General features: G+C 43.0%; 1 protein-coding gene across 1 annotated transcript in view; it reads left to right on the top strand.

Annotated features, from left to right (window-relative positions):
- SDK1 (sidekick cell adhesion molecule 1) overlaps nt 1–18,293 on the top strand; it is a 411,616-nt gene that overhangs the window by 375,900 nt on the left and 17,423 nt on the right. Inside the window, exons 36-41 of the mRNA XM_005145297.4 lie at nt 2,541–2,656; nt 4,062–4,248; nt 5,044–5,181; nt 8,238–8,399; nt 9,578–9,703; nt 17,923–18,087. Coding sequence (XP_005145354.3) covers nt 2,541–2,656; nt 4,062–4,248; nt 5,044–5,181; nt 8,238–8,399; nt 9,578–9,703; nt 17,923–18,087 — 894 coding nt within the window. The remainder of the gene's footprint in view (nt 1–2,540; nt 2,657–4,061; nt 4,249–5,043; nt 5,182–8,237; nt 8,400–9,577; nt 9,704–17,922; nt 18,088–18,293) is intronic.

The raw sequence follows: 18,293 nt of genomic DNA, 5'->3' as shown, positions 1-18,293 counted from the left end.
TCAGTAATCTTGAACTGCATTCCTAGAAGGTAAAAGGCTTTTGAATTCACCTTTAAAATGCACTTACTTTTTATTGGCACAGGCTGTCCATGCATGCAGTGAATGTTTTGGGGTTTCAAACAGGTAGAGGCTTTAGGGATGTGTTTCCTTCTTTTTAAAGTATTTCATTTCACCCTTAATGTAATGTGCTGTCTGCACAGAGCCACATCGAGCATCAGCAGCACTGTTTTGCTGTCCTTCTGTCAACAAGAAATCTGTGCTTAGAAGAGGACGTACACATCAGCCTTTGAAAGTTGAGCAGAGGGACAGACACACAGGGCACAAAACCAAACAATTTACATCTCATGGAGGAGCTGGTGTAGCGAAAAGAGATGTCGTTTTCAACACCAGCCTCTCTTTTCTTTCCTTCCCATCAAATTTTCTGCCGCTGTGCCAGCAAAAGTGCAGCTCCAGCAGTGAGTGTGTCACTGCAGAGTGATCACTGGCAGGTTTTAACCATTCTGTTTCTTAGATGTGCTCCAAAAAGGGGTTGAGGAAACATGGTGTTTTTCTGGCAGCAGGTCTCACATGCTGACTCTTCTAATGGTCACATCTCAGAAGCAGCAATTGTTGCAGGCTGGTGCAGGGGATCCAAAGAAAAACACTGTTATAGATGCTGCTTTAGACCTGGGTATTGAGAGCACTTTGAAGCTGTCAGTTGAGGACAGGCAGTAGTGTCACTACCACGAAAGAAAATACATTGCTAAAGTGGTCCATTTTCTTCTGTGATTGTACATATTCCTGTTCCCCTGAGCATGTCATCATCTGCAAATCTCCAAGATATATTTTCAGGCTTGTACTGTGTGATCAGCTTGGCCTCACACTTTGATATGTGCTGTGGAAGTCTCAAAATCTTGAGCTTTTTGGTCTTTGACAGCAGTACTGTTGCACTGAACTTCCTGCTCTCCACCATGAAGCCCAGAAGACAGAGCCACAATTAAACGAGCGCACCCCTCTGAACAAGTTGTATTTTACTGGTGGTCACTGTCACCTTGTGCACTCACCATGTGCAGCTGAAAAAGAAACAACAAAAATACTATCAACAAATGGTTTTAATGGAGCCCTAAAATAAAGGCTATTTTCAATTTTGCCATTCACATTTTAATTGTACAGCAATAATTTTGCAATTGAGCTGCCGATGGCAAACATGCAAAAGACATTAACTTTATTTATGTTTGGGATTATTAATGTGGCTGTTAAAATTCCTCCAGTTAGTTTTGATTGAATTGTTTTTTGTGCAATTCTGTCGTTTAATGGAGCGGTAAATAAGAATTTCTGATAATGAGCCCAAGCATCTGTCACAACAACCTGGTGCTGGTTATTAACATTTCCATTAACGGCAGGGTGGGCAGTGATAATATGGAAACCACACAGTTAGAACAAAATAAATAGTTGGTGTCAGGCTGAGTGGGTGTTAATTACTATTTTATTTTATAACTCGGGGGGAGGGAGTATTGGTAGAAAAGTGTGACTTATGAAGGTCATTCTCTCTAAAGAAAGAAGTCTCCAGAGGAACGGGTAACAGGGGCTATCTAACTCGAGCAGTGAATGTTTTATCACTTCTATTTATGGCCCATAAAGGGGCAGAGAGAAAAGAGGAGCTTTCTCAGGTGGTCAGGGTGAAGGCTATGGGCACTGTGAACATACAGAAAGAAGAGTACCCTTCGCCCTGCATTTCTTTCCCTACTTCGGGAATTTGAACAGGACATGCTTCAGCACCTTTTCTGTAAACAGAACATGTGCTGTTTTGTTGAGACCTGCCCGAGGCAGAGACAGCAGGTCGGGAGAACAGACTGTCCTTGCTAGCCACCAGGGAAGAAAATCCACCTGCACCTAGCTGGATCCTGACAAAGGGAAGGATGGTGTGACCCAGGTGCACTCTAAGATTAGTTTTCTGGCATAGCACAGTGCAAGGAAGAAATATCATCAGGAGGCAAAGAGGGCCAGTGTGTATATGTAAAGGTATAATCAAAAAAGAGCTAGCAAGAAGCAACTAAAATTCATTTTGTCATTACATAAAATATTAATTGAATTGCTTAGCATCTGACTGGTTTGGGAGGTCATTTTGAACAGTATTTTGGCCCTAAGTCTTGGACCCTTGCAAAGAGGCTGTTATAAAGACTTACTGCTGCGAGGGTGGCCAGGCTGATGGTGGCAGGGGAGCTGCCTTGCTCCCAGTCACTCCCAGCATCACTGCCCAAGGCAAGCCCAGATAGAATGAAGACAAAGTTCTCATTTCTCTTTCAAAGCTGCTGGCAGGATCAAGTTGGTTCAATGTCTAACCCAGCCTGTGTGGGAGCAACCACCTCTGGAGGCTTGGCTGCTCCTCAGTCCACGTGTGCTGTGACTTCCCTGTGATAGATACCTCCAGGGCTGACTCTCTTAGCTGACTTGCGGCATAAACAGAGCCCATCCTGAGTCCTGCAAATGGGAAATTGCATCCTGAATATGAACTAGTCTTGCTTGTCACTATTAATTCTTTTGTCCTCCTTTCTCTGTAGCACCAGCGCTGGCCCCGCAGAACATCCAAATAAACTCCCTTTCTGCAAGCCAGTTGGAGCTCACCTGGGACCCACCTCCGGCTGACAGCCAAAATGGGAACATCCAAGGCTACAAGGCAATCCTCCCATTTCTCCTGGTTTCATTTATCTTGCTTGGCGTTGCTATTACTTGTAGTTCGTAGAGCTATCTCACAGTTGCCCTCACTGCATAAGGCAAATTAAAACAGCATTCAGATTGCAGTACAGAAATGGCACTGAGTCCCAAAACAAAAAGAATGAGATTGAGGGGGAGAGAAAAGAAGTGTGCTGCTTTTTGTGGAGAAGGAGAGCATAGGGAAACAGGGTATGCAGATAAGGAGGCAGCTCTACTTGTGCAGGCAACATATCTGCTCCAAAAAGCAACAGACATGAGAGCTAGGGGCAAGAAATGTATTGGAGAAAATTAACTGAGCTTTCTAGCTATCAAATGTTACAAGCCATTAGGAAAAGCAGAACTTTCTCTAAGCTAGAAGCCTGAGCCAGGCCAGATTTCGGAAGAATGATTTCATTTCCTTAACTTTAACAAAATTAAATCATAGTATTAATTGCATTTGGTTCATAGGAGACGAGCATGTTTCAGAGGCATGTTGTTCAGCTTCTCCAGCATGAGAATGGACCCTCAGAGAGTGGAAATGGGCAAGTCTACAAACACTTGAGCTTGGCTTTGGTTCAGTGTCTGGCTCTGCCTCTCTCCATGAATTTAGGTCCATAAGCAAAGAAAAACCAAGCCAATGTGAATAATCTGGCATCCCTTCTTGGCAGTAATAAGCATCCTTATATATCAATTCATGTTCTTTTCCTTTTGTACATATAGAGAGCTCTAACCGCCTGGCTTGTAGAGCCAAGGAGGAGTCTTGCCTTGGCTCATTCTCACAACTTTCTGGCTTGCTTTGGCCTGTTGTAATGCTCTTGCTGCCAGGCCTGTCCAATAAATAGGGCTGGCACCATTTTTCCTCTTGGAAACAACTTCTCCAAAGCCTGATTTTATGGCATCAGGATAAAAATTACGTAAGGCAAGAATGGGAAAAAGTATCTCAAGAAACTTTAAGGAAAGTCTTTATTACCCTTGTCAAGAAGACATTTGCTTGGCTGTCCGTGACCACAAATGGTGTGCATACAAAGGTGAATTATGGTCCATCATAGCAGGATGCCAGTGCTGACAGGCAGCTAGCTTTTCAGGGAGAATTTAAAAACATGCCCTCTCATGCTGAACTCTGGCAGCTCATATCTGCTGTGATTAGGCCACATTCTTCAGCCTGTGCTCTATTTTTGAGTGATGTACTCAGCTACATGGTCACTTGACCACTTTGGTGTTGGGAATTTGCCAAAGGAAAAGACTGGGAACATGGGGAAAAGTGTTAGTATCCTGTTTAGTGTAGGAGTCTAGAGCAGGACTGTGCCATCTTCCTCATCTTTTATAGCTGCAATGCCCAGATATTTTCTACATGTACAATATACTGAAACATCTCTCTGTTCCAACAGATTTATTACTGGGAGAGTGACACCCAGAATGACACAGAGAAAATGAAGGTCCTTTTCCTCCCAGAGACAACTGTCCGGCTCAAGAACCTGACCAGCCACACACGGTACATGGTCTGCATCTCTGCATTCAATGCAGCCGGGGATGGCCCCAGGAGCAGCCCCTCACAGGGCAGGACACACCAGGCAGGTATGGGATCGTTGTCTTGTCTCAAAGCACAGCCTTGATGGTGACCAGCATGTAACTGGGCAGTGGCTGAGGACATGGATGGGTGCAGGAGGGCACTGGTGTTGAGATTTAGCTTTCAGTGTGTCATTGCTCTGTAATGGTTGTGGCGGGTTAAAAAGAATCAAATATGTGGATCATGGAGGAAAGGGAGTGATGCAGAGGAAATAAATGGGCTTCCAGAGGAACCAGTCCCTTCACAAGCTGGTCCAGAAAGCATCCATCTATGGGTCTATTTCTTGCCTCTGGTATCACATCTGAAAATATGAAGGAACTCCTCTCCAGTGCTTGGAAATTGCCCAGACAGTCCTGTGAGAGAATTATGGTGCTTTTTGTCATTCCTCCTGTTTAAAGCTGGATCAGCAGCCACCCAGTGGAACTGGGCTCTGTGTTGGATGTAATGGTTCTGTGTTGGGTCACTGGTGGGAGTGCTCCAGCACAGGATGAAGGTAGTGCCCTTGTTGGTGGCAGTGGAGGTGTGCACTTGGACTGTATGCTCACACAGCACCCTTCTAAGGGTCGTTCCCTTCTGTGTCCTATCTCCTTGCTTGCTTTTGAGATTCAGCTTTGCAGCTGGCTGCTGGGTTTTTTTAGGACACCTGAGTTTCTAATTGATTACCAGACATTGGAATACAATTGAAAAATCCCATTTTCAGCTTGTTTCCTTTAGATTTAGACAGGGCAAATAAACCAGTGTTTTATTATCTATCTCAGATTGACTATTTCTACTGCAATTCATTCTGTTTGTAATCCTTTCAGCACCCAGTGCTCCCAGCTTCTTGACGTTCTCGGAGATCACTTGCACGACACTCAATGTGTCCTGGGGCGAGCCGACAGCAGCAAATGGAGTCCTGCAGGGTTATCGAGTAGTCTATGAGCCCTTGGCTCCCATCCAGGGTAAGACAGACCTCTGATCATGCATATTCATGGGGAAATGACAGAAAAGTACTGTAGTAGCTTTTATCTCTGCACAATTTCCTACTTACTCTCTGTTGTTTTCGAAGAAAAGCCAGGTGGAAGAGGGCAAGTAAAACAATTCCACTTTGGCCAAAACTGTTCAGCAAACTATAGTATTGTGGATTATAGGGATTTTTCTGTCCCCTCTCATTTTCTTGCACAAACTGTATTCTGTGTGATTTGAAAAGTCATTTTACAGCCATCGTTACCTGGTGTGGGCAAAGAAGAAACTCAGCCTGAGAGTGCCTGATTGTCTCCCTGTGCTACACTTTGAAATTGCTGACTAGGCTTCATCCCAGAATAATCAGTCAGACACATTTGCCTTGCTTATCACATCGTGTGTCACTTCTGTTATCACAAAGATTGCCGGGGCATCAAATGTGCTAGTCGTCACTGGTACCTCTGCTGCTTTTGACAGGGTAGAATAACTGTGCGAGAGATTTAGTTGTGTCTGTTTACATGGAGTTTTCAAGCAGCATTTTTACCCCAGCACTAGATTTAAGCTAGACCACAACAATGTTGTGCCCACAAATGTTTCATTAATTTGCCAGAACAACAACAGAGAAAGATTTGCAATTTCTCTGAAAACAAATGTAAATTCATTCCAAAGGAGAATTAGAAAAGATTGCAAAGTCTGTGGATGGTCTTACTAATATTTGTATATTTCTGGTAGATTGCCAATAGTTCAATAGGATGTCCGACTTTGGCAGTGTGACAGCAGGCAGAGTGATTTCAGCCATTGCCAAGCCATTTTAAACTCTTTTCCGAAGAAATAAGGATATCAATCACTTGTATTTGCTTCTTCTGTAAGGAATAAAGATCTATATTGTCTGAATATCCATGTCTCATGCACTGAGAAAGTTATATTCAGGAATGAAAATACAAGAATAAAAGCACTTTTAGCTTTTATGGCTGGCAGGTCTGAGCACAAAGAGCTAATGCAGAAAGCATTTCTAATTCTGACCAAGAAATGTACACAGAGTATAGAGGAGGTTCAGGATGTTTGGGCATTTCCTGCCCTTTATTTATTCCTACTCAATGTTTAAGAATACATTTTCTCCCCTGAAAATATGGAAGTGTCAGATCATGTTTTCTCTGTATGTATTTGACTTAACGTTCTCAGCATCTTTGTTTTCTTTTCTTCTTTCCCCCACTTCTGCCTGTACTATCTCCATCTCTAGTTTGTCTTTCCTTCCCCTGTAGAAGATTTCTGATGTAAGCAAGGACATTATGGAGGGCTTTGCCTCAGATTCTGAATTTTTGCCTAAATTTATTTCCCAGTTTCTATCCATTTGCTTTTGTGCCAACCTTTTTCTTTCAACAAACATATTTATTCTCTGGCCACGGTAAGAAATCCCTCCCTTGATGCCATCATTTCCTCCTATAGCAAAGCCATGCTCCTTTATTTAGAGAGCAAGGCAGAACCAAGCTCAGTTGAAGATAGAGCATGTAGTGGTGCTGACTGCAGGTGGATCATGCAGACCCCATGGTCCCAGAGGGTCCTTCTAGCCCCAAGTCTTACATTCCTCTGTGCCAAAACTACAGTGCAGCAACATGGATGGACCAGACCCCCCTGGAGCTTTTTTTCTGCATCTTTTGACTTCACACCCTTTCATTATATTCAGCTGAGTGTCTTCACTGTGACATCTCCTGTCCTCCCACTCAGAAGCCACTGCTTAAGCACTGCTCATTTTGCACAACTTTCTAAGAGGAATCTGTTCTTTAGCACAGCCTTCTCCCTGGTTGACCTTTTATTGTTTAAGCTTTATAGCTTTATGTTTTACACAATAATAGACAACAAAATTGCCCTGAAGCCTTTTTTAACAGTTCCTTTTTTGGGGAGAACATAACTTCAAAATGACAAATGCTTCCTGATTTGTCTTAGAGAAATGAAATAGTACACCTAGGGAAGGAGGGAGCACTTTTACTGCTTCCTTGTTATCCAAGGAAAGATTCCCTGAGTTATAAATGGTATCTGGGAGAAAACTTTGAGCAGAAATTGCTTGGACATTATTCTTTATTTAACCAATAAAACTGAACTCATTGTTTCAATTTGCATAAAACAAGCATCTGGATTGAGAAATATCTTCCTTGTGCATTTTCCTGGAAAGATAAACTAGCAAGCAGACTTCTCCAGTGCTAAAAACATTCTCCCTTTCCCATCTTCTTGGTTTGCAATGTGTTCTGTACATCTGCAGAACTAGAAAAAGTGCCAAAAGGACTCTGTAAAATCAAACTTTCTGTTGTGTTCATTTGATTTTATAAATCAAATTCTTTCCATTGACTAACATTTCCACTCTGCCCTTTATGCAGCATTCAGAACCTAAATGTGAAACTAGCTATGAACTTTGATAAAGCAAACAGCACTGATTTTAGTTCATCCATGTAAGAAAACATCTTGGAGAGTGAGAAGAGGGAAACACCCTGAAGTCATGACTTGAGGCTTGTCCAAGCTAATAGTGCTTTGATTGCATCCTCTATTGCAGTGGCATTCACACCCACAAGTTATCTGTGAGATACACATCCTTCATTTTGTATTCAGTTGGCAATGGTGGAAATGACAGGATGAGGTGCATGGAAAAAAAACTGGCCCTTGTTTCCTCCTTCAGGCAATGTTGCAGGTTACTTGGCAAAGAAGCAGTGGAGAACTACTTGCTTAGGAAGCTATCTACAACATGCAGTCCTCTTCGTTTACTTCCTCCTTTCTTCCCAGAGTAATTAGTGAAGTTGCATGTAGTCTCTTGGTAATTTCCCAGTTGTGTTGTAAGGTTTTTTTCTTGTCAGTACCCACTTATCAAGCTTAAGTTCTAATTATACTTATCAGTGCTGAAAATTGGCTATTATCACTACTTAAACTCCTGCTAATTGTAAGAAATACTTTCTTAGCAAACTGTTAGATAATTTTACTTACCATCTAGATGTAATATGCTCCACTTGATTCCTTTTTCTTGTATTGCAACCTTCTCTTATGTTTTTTATCTGCATGGCTGTTCCAGGAGTAAGTAAGGTGGTGACTGTGGACATAAAAGGGAACTGGCAACGCTGGTTGAAGGTCCGAGATCTCACTAAAGGTATGACCTATTTATTCAAAGTGCAAGCCCGAACCATCGCCTATGGACCTGAACTGCAAGCCAACATCACAGCTGGGCCAGCAGAAGGTAAGTGGAACAATAAAAGCATCAGTTATACCAAGATGGTCCAACACTGGGGAATAGTGCAGTCAGGGCTTCACATAAATTTCCAAGCCAAGGAGAAGTTGAGTCACAGGAGCTCAGGACATGATTCAGTGGGTTTTGCAACTGCCCATAAAAAACATGCTTCCCTTTTCCCTGAAATCAAGAAGTCTTATGTGAATAAACAAAACAGTGTGAATAAATCATAATGCAAATGGGCTAGCTAGGGATTTCCAAGCTGCAGCCTGACAGCACAGCACATAATTCTGACTGTACTGCTCTGTGGTGGAGTTAGAACTGGAATAACTGAAACCAGCAGAGGTTCCTGGATACAAAGCCAGAAAGAATTTACAATTATTCTTTCCTAACTCTGGATTATGCAGATAGAGAAGTCTGCAAATTTCCTGATATGTCAAGAGAACAGCAATATTCCCCTCTTGGTTCAATGTCTGTACAAAAGAGTTGGTTTTCTTATCTGGTCAGTGATTTTGATAAGCAGATAATCTAACAAGGTAGATGCCCTCCAGTGATACCAGCCTGTCCAGTAAATCACAGAGCATCAGTGCAATGGTCACAATTCTGATTTTCCAGCTCAGGGAAGTGTTTGTTTCCTCCATGAAAGCCACATGTGGCAGTTCCACCTTTCTGGGTGCCAGCAAGATTCTGGTTTATCACAGTACCCTCCATAGGCATGATCTGGGACAGCAATACTGTAGATCCACAGTTTAACTTTCATGCCCCACCACAGATAGTATAAAGTGGGAATCCTCTTTAACGTGGCCATGGCATCTTCTCAAGTGAATGGGCAGGCAGCTGTTCTCACAAACCTCTCCCTGAAACTTGGAGGCTGGGTTCACTTCTGAAGGCAAAAATAGCAGTGGCAATGTGCAACCCCTGCTGATATGCTAATGGTTAAAATGAGAGTGTTTTCTTTCCTTCTGTTCTTAACACAGGTACCTGTAAAACCCAGCCATTGACCTATAACCGTTGGTACTAGAACTAGTGGAAAAAACTAGGACAATAGCCCACTGAGCTGGTTCAAGGTGCCTATATGTTGACCAATAATGCCTGACAATTTTTTTCCCCTATATCAATGGGCAGAATTAATACTGCGATCTGTCTCTGATACCACCACCATTTGCTATTCTTTTTTCATCCTTCAGGGTCTCCTGGCTCCCCTCAGGAAATTCTGGTGACAAAATCTGCTTCTGGGCTGACACTACAATGGACTGAGGGAGATTCAGGAGAAAAACCTACAACTGGTTACATTATAGAGGCACGACCATCAGGTAAGGCATGGGGAAACACAGAGAGCTTGGTGTCACAAGTTCCCTTCCTTTGGTCAACACTGAAAGCATCCTGCAGTGGAGAGACTGTTTGTCATCCCAGTAAGGCAGTGGGATTTTGTGAGCCAATATTAAACCATTGCTGGTTTATTATGTAGTTTATCAGATTTTTCATCTGCTTAAGGAGTAGTCACAGAAAATTACCCTGAATATTCTGGCTTTCGCTGTGCTACATCACTGGTAAATTATCCAGCTGATGAGCTAATATAGTTAATAATTAAAACCCACTTAAATGCTTACACCATCTTTCATGTACAAGGACTAATATGTACTTGCAAGCTGTATTTTGAGGACCAAAGGTAAAAGTCTGTCCTCTTCTGCAGCAGAACACAACAGCTAATTGCTGTTTTACTGTTAAGACTAGGGCCAGGAGATCAGCATCACATACACACTGTTTTCCCCATTTGTTCTGCAGGGAGAGCACTAGCGGGGAAAAGGAATCCCCTCATCGCCACAGTTTTTCTTAGTGCTTTCCCAGAGCAGCTTTGCTTCTGGGATTTGATTTTACTGAAGCTGCTCTCTTGCTTTTTCCAGAATATTTCTCCAGTTGGACAAAGTAATTTTAAAAGCAAGGATATACTCCAGCCTCTCCCAGCTTGGTACCTGTTGCAAATTGAATAAGTGCACACTTTCTGGTAATCAGGTCATTAAGGAAAGCTGGTGAATGCTGCCAGACCCCAGTGTAATCTCACTTGCTAATTTCCATTCCACTCTGACAGTGGATGCTGGTAACCATTCGCCAAGTACAGTTTTCCAGCTGATGATGCATCTACCAGATACTTGTTTCACATAGGCTGTGTTTGAATGTCAGGGTGTCAAAAGCTTTGCTGAAGTCAGGATAGATGATGTCTGCTCTTTCTCCTTTATTGACGAGGTCTGCCACCCTGTCACAGAGAGAAATTAGACATGATTTATACTTGACATATCCATGTTGGCTGCTTGTTCTTTCCTCATTTACTTCTAGGTGCTTGCGCGTTACTTGATTATGTATTGGTTAAGTGAGTGCTTATCTATTTGACTATATAAAAGATCCTGTTTCTTGTCTGTGTCTCAAATGTGAGGCTGCATTTAAAACCAATGGATTTAGTTATATTTAAACAGACCAGTGACAAAATTATGGCCTGCGTTTCTGTGGTCATCACTGAAAATGCAGCTTTCCATACCTGCGTCTGATAGAATTTGCTCTGTAGTGAGGCTCTGTCATGATCCTAAAATTTCTTCCTTATTTCTGTCATTTAACTTGAGGATTGTTTTCAAAACAAAGCCAAGGAAAATGGATACCTTCTCAAAGCACTGGAATTTCCCAGAGCACTCAAGATTACTTTTCTATTTAATTAGAGTCATGACACTGCTGTGCTTCTATTTCTTTTACATCAGCTTATTGATTTCTGTCCTTATTTCTTCATAGGTAGAATATTCTCTGTCTTACTTGAACAGTATTGTTTAGATAGCAAGTTAAACCAAAGCTGTACCCTGAAGCTCACTCACTAGCTTGATTTCCTCAAGTAGGGCTTTCTGAGTACAAGTATTTTAGAGGGAAACCTGCAGCACATGTACACATTGTCCACAGGGTGGAAATTCAGCTCATATGGCTGGTGACATTGCAATGGTGACATTGATGTTCCTGGGCTTGTCTTGCCATTCAATGTGAACAAACATTTCACAGTTCATGGCCAAAGATGTAGGATTTGTGGCCCACTCTTTTTGAGTAGGAAGAAATTAGTCCTTCCAAGTCAGGTCTGAGCTGCGTTAACACTGGGTCACTTCTGCTGGCCCCACTCCACTGATCCTGGGAACACATAGAAGAGGTCTTATTCTCCTGCTCTTGCAACCTGACTGTTGAGGCATTTAATTCCTCTCCAGATTATTTTAATCCTATTCATGCTGCTGTAGGAAATGAACTAGGCATTTGTATGCTGGATTCTTATCCTTCGTTCTGGTTGCAGCTGTAGGAAGCGTGAAATGTGATCCAGGAGAGGAGACAGCCTAATTGGAACATTTACTTACTTCACCCAAGCGTCAGCTTCCTTTCTGTGCTGCTTTTTCTTCCTCATCTCTGCATGGAGAGGTTTGAAATCTGAATTATGGGTTTAACAAAAGCAAGGAACTAATTTCTCCTGTCAGGGCTGGTCATTGACAGCAGCTTCTTTTTTAATATCATTCTAAGTATTTGCTTCTGCATGTTGATTTGTATGGGTTAGTAGAGCATGGATTGGAGCAACTTTTGTTTTCAAGGAATTGTTGTCCAAGAGAAGAGCGGTTAATTTGTGCCCTTCACATAAAATCAAGGAAGGAAAAGATGTTCGTCTTTTAAGATCAAAAAAAGGGCATTGGACAGATGAAAAGCTTCAGCTTGTTGCCAGTATTTAATGCAATACCACTACCTTAGTGTTTCACATCTCAAGTGTCATCTATTATAGGCCTCATTACCCCAAACGCTAAATGCTGTATCATCTCATTTTCCCTGCTCTAGCTCCCTGCCAAGACTCTTCCATCAGAGTAGAAGGGTGGCTTTCTGTCAGAAATAGCAAACCCAACCCCCTTTTGTCCCTTCCCTTTGAATTTTTCGGAGCCCTGCTGTGTCTCCCTGGGCTCCCGCTGCCCTGCTGGGTTTAGCAATGGAGACAGCAGACAGCTGAGATTGCTCATTTGATCTCCCTGTTTCTCTCCCGGATTTATGGAAGGTGACCATGCTGACTACCTCCTCTGCATTTTGAGTATACCCAGACATAGGGATGGAGCAGGCAAACCAGGTTTTTTTCCAGTGTGATCTGGGCTAGAGAAAGACATTACAGAAACAGAAGAGTTTTTCTTTTCCTTCAACTTCTCTGTCCCTGGAGAAATGGAATCCAGTTTAGCTCCTTGTGCATTACAGGAAATGCAATTAAGCAGCCTCTGTCACTGCCATTGTAAGCACTCCCTAGACATCAACTAGGCTGTCTGAGGAATGCATGTTACATTGTGCCCTCGGTTTTTACCTACAGAGGAAAAGACAAAAATGGCACATTGACATTAAGGTTCTCAGTGCTGCTGGAAGGAGTTGAGAAGCTGGTTTCATCCCTCTTTTTCCCAGCCCCATCGCCCATCCAAGGCTCCTCTCTCTGTACTGTGCTTTAATGGTGGACATGTGACCTGTACTAAGCATCTCATGTGGTTATCTGCTATCTACAAAGGAGGTATTTTCTGTATAACACCCTAGGGATCCACACTGCCAGGACTGCATTTGGATACTTAACTGCCAGCAGGAAACCTTTGTGTGTGTATTGGCCTGCTGCAGTCATCCTCAGCTGCAGGGTAGCCAGGAAGGTGTTCAGTCAATCTGCTTCATGGCTTGTGTTGCCTTGGGAAAAGCCTCTGATCCAGGACAAGCTGAGTTTTCTTCTTCTGCTTCCTCTCCCATCATGCATTTTGGACTTTCTTCGTTTACGTTTCCCAAGCAGGGGATAACTTAAGCCCAGTGGAAGAGAATTGCATCTTAATATGTTTGCAATAACAGCATTTCTAGCACCCTGGCTGGCTGGCATGAGCAGGCCAGTAAACCTCAGATCAGCCACAGATCATGAGCTTAGGACACAGGCAAGTCAGGACAGTGTTTTCTTCTGCTCTCCAAGAAGATAAGTTCCATGAAGGCAGCAGGCATTTTGGGGAAGAAGAGCCCATCTACTCAGAGAGGGGATTGTCCTTCTCATAAATGCTGGTTTTCACTTCTCATACCCTGAGGGCAGATCTCACTTTAGTTTCCTTTCTGGTATCTTGAGTAATATTTTTCTGTTTTCTTCCTTTTCTGTTTATTTTTAAACAAATGAGGGAGTGCAGTGTCAAACATGGACACAAACCATCAGAAGTCAGTAAATTCAAAGTGAAGGGTGCAGCTGCATTGCCGGCATCTGCCATGGGGCCTTTTTCACTTCCACTCCCAAACGACATGCCAAGGCTGACAGTTTGTCAGCATTCGCTTCCCATTCTCATCCTTTCACTAGTTTACATGATAATCCAACCCTTTGCTTCTGACAAATCCATCCACATTTTAATTGGATGCAGGAGGAACACTACTCACGTTTAGCTGGTCCTTAATTCTCAGCAGCTTCTCCCCTCATAAACCTCCTAATGTGTAATTAGGAGAAAGTTTTGCAGCTCAGCTCTCCTTTTACTCCAAGAGGGGAAGGCTGGTGTTTAAGACCCAGATAACTGACAGCTTTCCATCTCCCCAGCTGCCGCACAGCAGTTGTTTGTTAGTGGCCTGAGTTAGCAGAGCTGGGAGCCTTTCATTACTGACTGACAGTTTTAGTTGGCGTGGAGACCCCGATTAATTGCCTGTGAAACCAGGTTGGCCAGTGGGTGCTGTGTGTGGCTGCAGCTGGAACAGGCTGCTCAGAGAAGCTGTGGCTGCCCCATCCCTGGCAGTGCTCAAGGCCAGGTTGGATGGGGCTTTGAGCAGCTTGATCTAGTGCAAGGTGTCCCTGCCCATGGCAGAGAGTTGGAACTGGATGAGCTTTACTGTCCCTTTCAACCCAAACTATTCTATGATGATTCCTCACTGACACAGGAGAGCCAGCACCTGGCTGGAGGGTGGCTGGGACAGGTTGGACATTATGTTAGGTCAGAGGGGTTTCACCTTCCCCTCTCATTCAGATCATCTCCCCATGCACATGCCTCCCAGTTTGGACGGAGGAGTTGAGGCTGGGAGATAGAGATCAAATCTCCCATCAGCAAGACATAAGGCTGAGACAGGTTCTGATGAAGTGTTGGTAAAACACATTTTTTTGAGGAACCCTCCCTTTTCCATCACACATTTAGGCCTTTTTCAAGAGATCAAGTGCCCAGTGAAAGTCGATGTGAAATAAAGAAAGGGACAGCTGTTATTGAAGGAAAAGTATTTGAGTGGTGCTAGGGATTCCGTCTGCCAGCTCTACTGCCTCCTTCCCAGTAGGGACTGGGGTTGATGATCCTTGCTGCTCCTGAGTGTGGTGTGGCAAACTGCTTTTCTTGGCAGTTTCTATGAGTTAATATTCAGCTGATGTCCCATCTACAGCACGTGTATCCTTCCTTCCTAAACTGAGTGGAAAATACTGTGTACAGTTTACTAATGATTTTTCTACTGAACTTAAAGGCCAGTCTTTGCTATCGTAAGTGACCTTCTAATGAATTCTCTTTTAGCTGAACTTCTAACATTTAGAGCAAATCTGGTTTTGAGGGGTAGGAGAAGAGATGCAGTGAATGAATTCACAAGTTGTTTTTTTGATATTTAATCTCAAAGTTCACCACTGAAAATGCTTTTTGAGTTTGGATATATCTGATTGCAATCTGTCTATGAAGAGGGACATGAATATTCCAGATGGAGAAAAGATAAATTAATTGAGGCCCTGGAATTAAAAATCTTGTTGGCCAGGTCTTGGGAGGCCACAGACTCTCCTGTGCATAGCACTGGCTTGAGGTCAGCAGTGGAGGAAATGAAAGGATATCCCTCTTCCCAGGCTGTCACCCTGCAGACTGCTGACCACTGTAGCTGCACCTGCCCCTCTCTGGGATCCCACAGTCACACACTGGGTCCCATCTTGACCAAGCCCTGTTTCCTACCCAGAAAAACAAGCTTGAGCAAAGATTTTTTCAATGGATGAAACAGGGATAGGCCAGAGAAGATATGGCCACCAATTGGAGCATCTTTGAGTCCCTACAAGACAGGAATCCCCTCTGAAGAAGCATCCACCAGCAGCCTTTGCTGCCCCACACCATCACCACCATAGCCAATGGGACAGAGAGGTAGAAATGCAACGTTGACTTCTCAAGAGCAGTTTTTCCAGCTTACTGCAAGCTTTCCAGAATGGTTAAATGTCACTTCTTGGTCCATAGGATATTCTGCACTGCACACCGTGATAGGTTTGAGAAAATGAGTGAGAAGGTGCGTGTGTGAACAGTTGTGTTTGTTGCAATGAGTGTTGAACATTCATTTTTATTGTTGCCTTTTCTTCCCCCATCTAAGTGGCTTTCAATGCAAACAAATTGCTTTTCAGACAATTCACAATGGGCTCAAATTCTCTTATTGCTGTTTACAAATGTGTTTATGAAAGCTCAGGCAATTCTAGCAATTATGGCAATATTTTATAGTCTGAGATGCATCTTCCTAGTGTTGGTGGTTACAACAATCTAACTTTGAAAAAACATCCCTCACTCCATCCACTTCAGAGAAACTAAATCCCAAACTCCCTTTTTATTACATTGTAAGATTACGTGGTAGAAATAATCTAGCCTTCTATTGCCCTGTAAAAAGGAAGTCAATATTTTATCTCTTGTTTTATAGCCATTGTAATATCCAACTAATACATAACAATGGTATATTATGATAACTTCATTATACTCTGATCATGCTGGTGAATAATATATTGGTCTGAATTTTAAGCATGACAGAAAAATTACCTATTTTTATTGTTCTTTGGTATTTCTCAAATGCAGCTGGAACAATAACATATCAGCCTGCTTTTTGCATCCACCGAGACTGTCAATCCTCATGACCAGAAAAGATGTAGACTGGGGGCTGTTAGTCACTGTGTGTGTTGCTAGAAGTGCAGCATGGTACAAATTACTGAGGCAATATTTACAGATGCCAAAGTTAAAACATTCACATGGAAATGCACCTGCAGTGCTAATCAGTCCATCTTTGCTGCTATTCCCTGTTGCACAGGCTAAGGGCCAAATTTTGCCCTGTTACACCAGCACAATTCTGGAATTGCTGTGGTGACTCCAATTAGTTTATACTCAGGTAAATGCAAAGCAAAGGAGAACAGATTCCTGCCTTACATTGCAGCAGTGGAACAAGTCATTGAGGGTATGCTGCTGGCTCCTGCTTTATTGTTACCTCAATAACACCTGAAGCTACAGAAGTCATGCTGATGCTCAAATCTCACAGTGCAGAGGACTTTCTTTCAAAGCAGGCAGTTGGAGTCGTATCTGTGCAGAGGTTATCATCATATTCCTATTGGTGTGGAACATGCAGAGAAAAATAGACATTGCCTGAACAGCTTTGATAACTAAAAGTAAAAGCCCAATGGGATACTTGTGAGGTCAGATCTATCAGAGCTACACTGGCTTAGGCTAGCTGAGAGTTTGGCCCTATGCATAGACAGTAAGTCCATTCTGTTAGAGCAAGTGCTGGGCACCAGTTGCTACTGAAGAGCAGTCCAGGTAGATTAATGCTTGGTTCCCACACTCAAAATTATTTGCTGTCATTTTTAATTCTAGTTGATTTGGGGAATTTTTCTCATTGTTAAGAACATCCATCCTGTTGAAAGTTCTTTCCAATGTAGTCAAGTGAATATAAGATTACAGGCATGGATCAGGGGCTAGACTGGTGCCTGGTGAGGATGTGCATCAGGGTTAATGTCAGTATGGCTGTTGAGAACCAAGATTATCCTATTGAAACACTCTCATCAGGGTGGTCTCGTATTTGTAAGAACTTTCAAAGGTTTATAATACACAACAATACAAAACAAAAGCTCATTCCTCTTTAAAAATGCATGGCACAGAAGTGCAGCACTGAAGCCTTACTTTGTGGGCTGTGCTATGCTGCAGGCCAGCACATGCAAAGGACATACCATTACTGATATTGTGGAACAAGCAGCACTCCAGTGACACCAGTCCAGCAGGCACCAGTTCATGCAAGGCCTCAGTACTTCTACCAAGTCCCCAAGTAAGACCCAAGTCTTAGGTTATTTTGCAAAGCCTATGCACTTAGAGACTGAAGTCAATTTTGGAATGCAAAAAGCAGGCAAAACCTGTGTGATCAAGACTCATTGATGGAGCAGATTGCTTTGGGTTTACTTGCTCTGTCAAATACCCAACGTGCTAATGAGGTGATCTTACCTGATGAGGAGGGACCCAGGTGGCTGACAGCTGCTCTAGCCAGCTCGGGTCACTGTGGGTGCTGCTCCACATTTTAGAGGAGACCTCTTCCATCTGGGCTATTAGAGCCCATCATGAATAAATACCTTTACAGATGGGATGCTGCGGGGCATTCTGACATCTGTGTGTATCACTGAGCAGCCTTCAGGTAAGCATGTCCACTGCCTATACTTGAAACACACCATTAACGGCAATTCTTTTCAGTAAGCAACAGGAAGTGCCAAGTCACACAGTTCATGCCATTTCTCTCCTTTCTGCTTTCCTAGATGAAGGACTGTGGGATATGTTTGTGAAGGACATCCCTCGCAGTGCTACCTCCTACACAGTTGGCCTGGACAAACTCAAACAGGGTGTGACCTATGAATTCCGGGTGGTGGCTGTCAATGAATTTGGCTATGGAGAACCCAGTGTTCCCTCTGTGGCAGTATCAGGTAATCATGGATTTTACTTTTCTTTTTAATATCTTTTCCAATGGAATTTCTTGGATTGGGGAGAAAAGAAGGGGAAAAGCCCCAACCCATATTTTCTAGTTGCAATGACTAACCAAGGGCAGCTTGTTTTCACTAGTTTTAGGATAAAACCAGGGTAATATAGTGGTGAATTGAGGCTTGTTCTTACAGTGTGCTTTACTTTCAAA

This window comes from Melopsittacus undulatus, chromosome 8 (genome assembly GCF_012275295.1).
Source record: "Melopsittacus undulatus isolate bMelUnd1 chromosome 8, bMelUnd1.mat.Z, whole genome shotgun sequence".
NCBI lineage: Eukaryota > Metazoa > Chordata > Aves > Psittaciformes > Psittaculidae > Melopsittacus > Melopsittacus undulatus.
The sequence above is the reverse complement of the archived record's forward strand: the minus strand, read 5'-3'. Positions and strand labels throughout refer to the sequence as shown.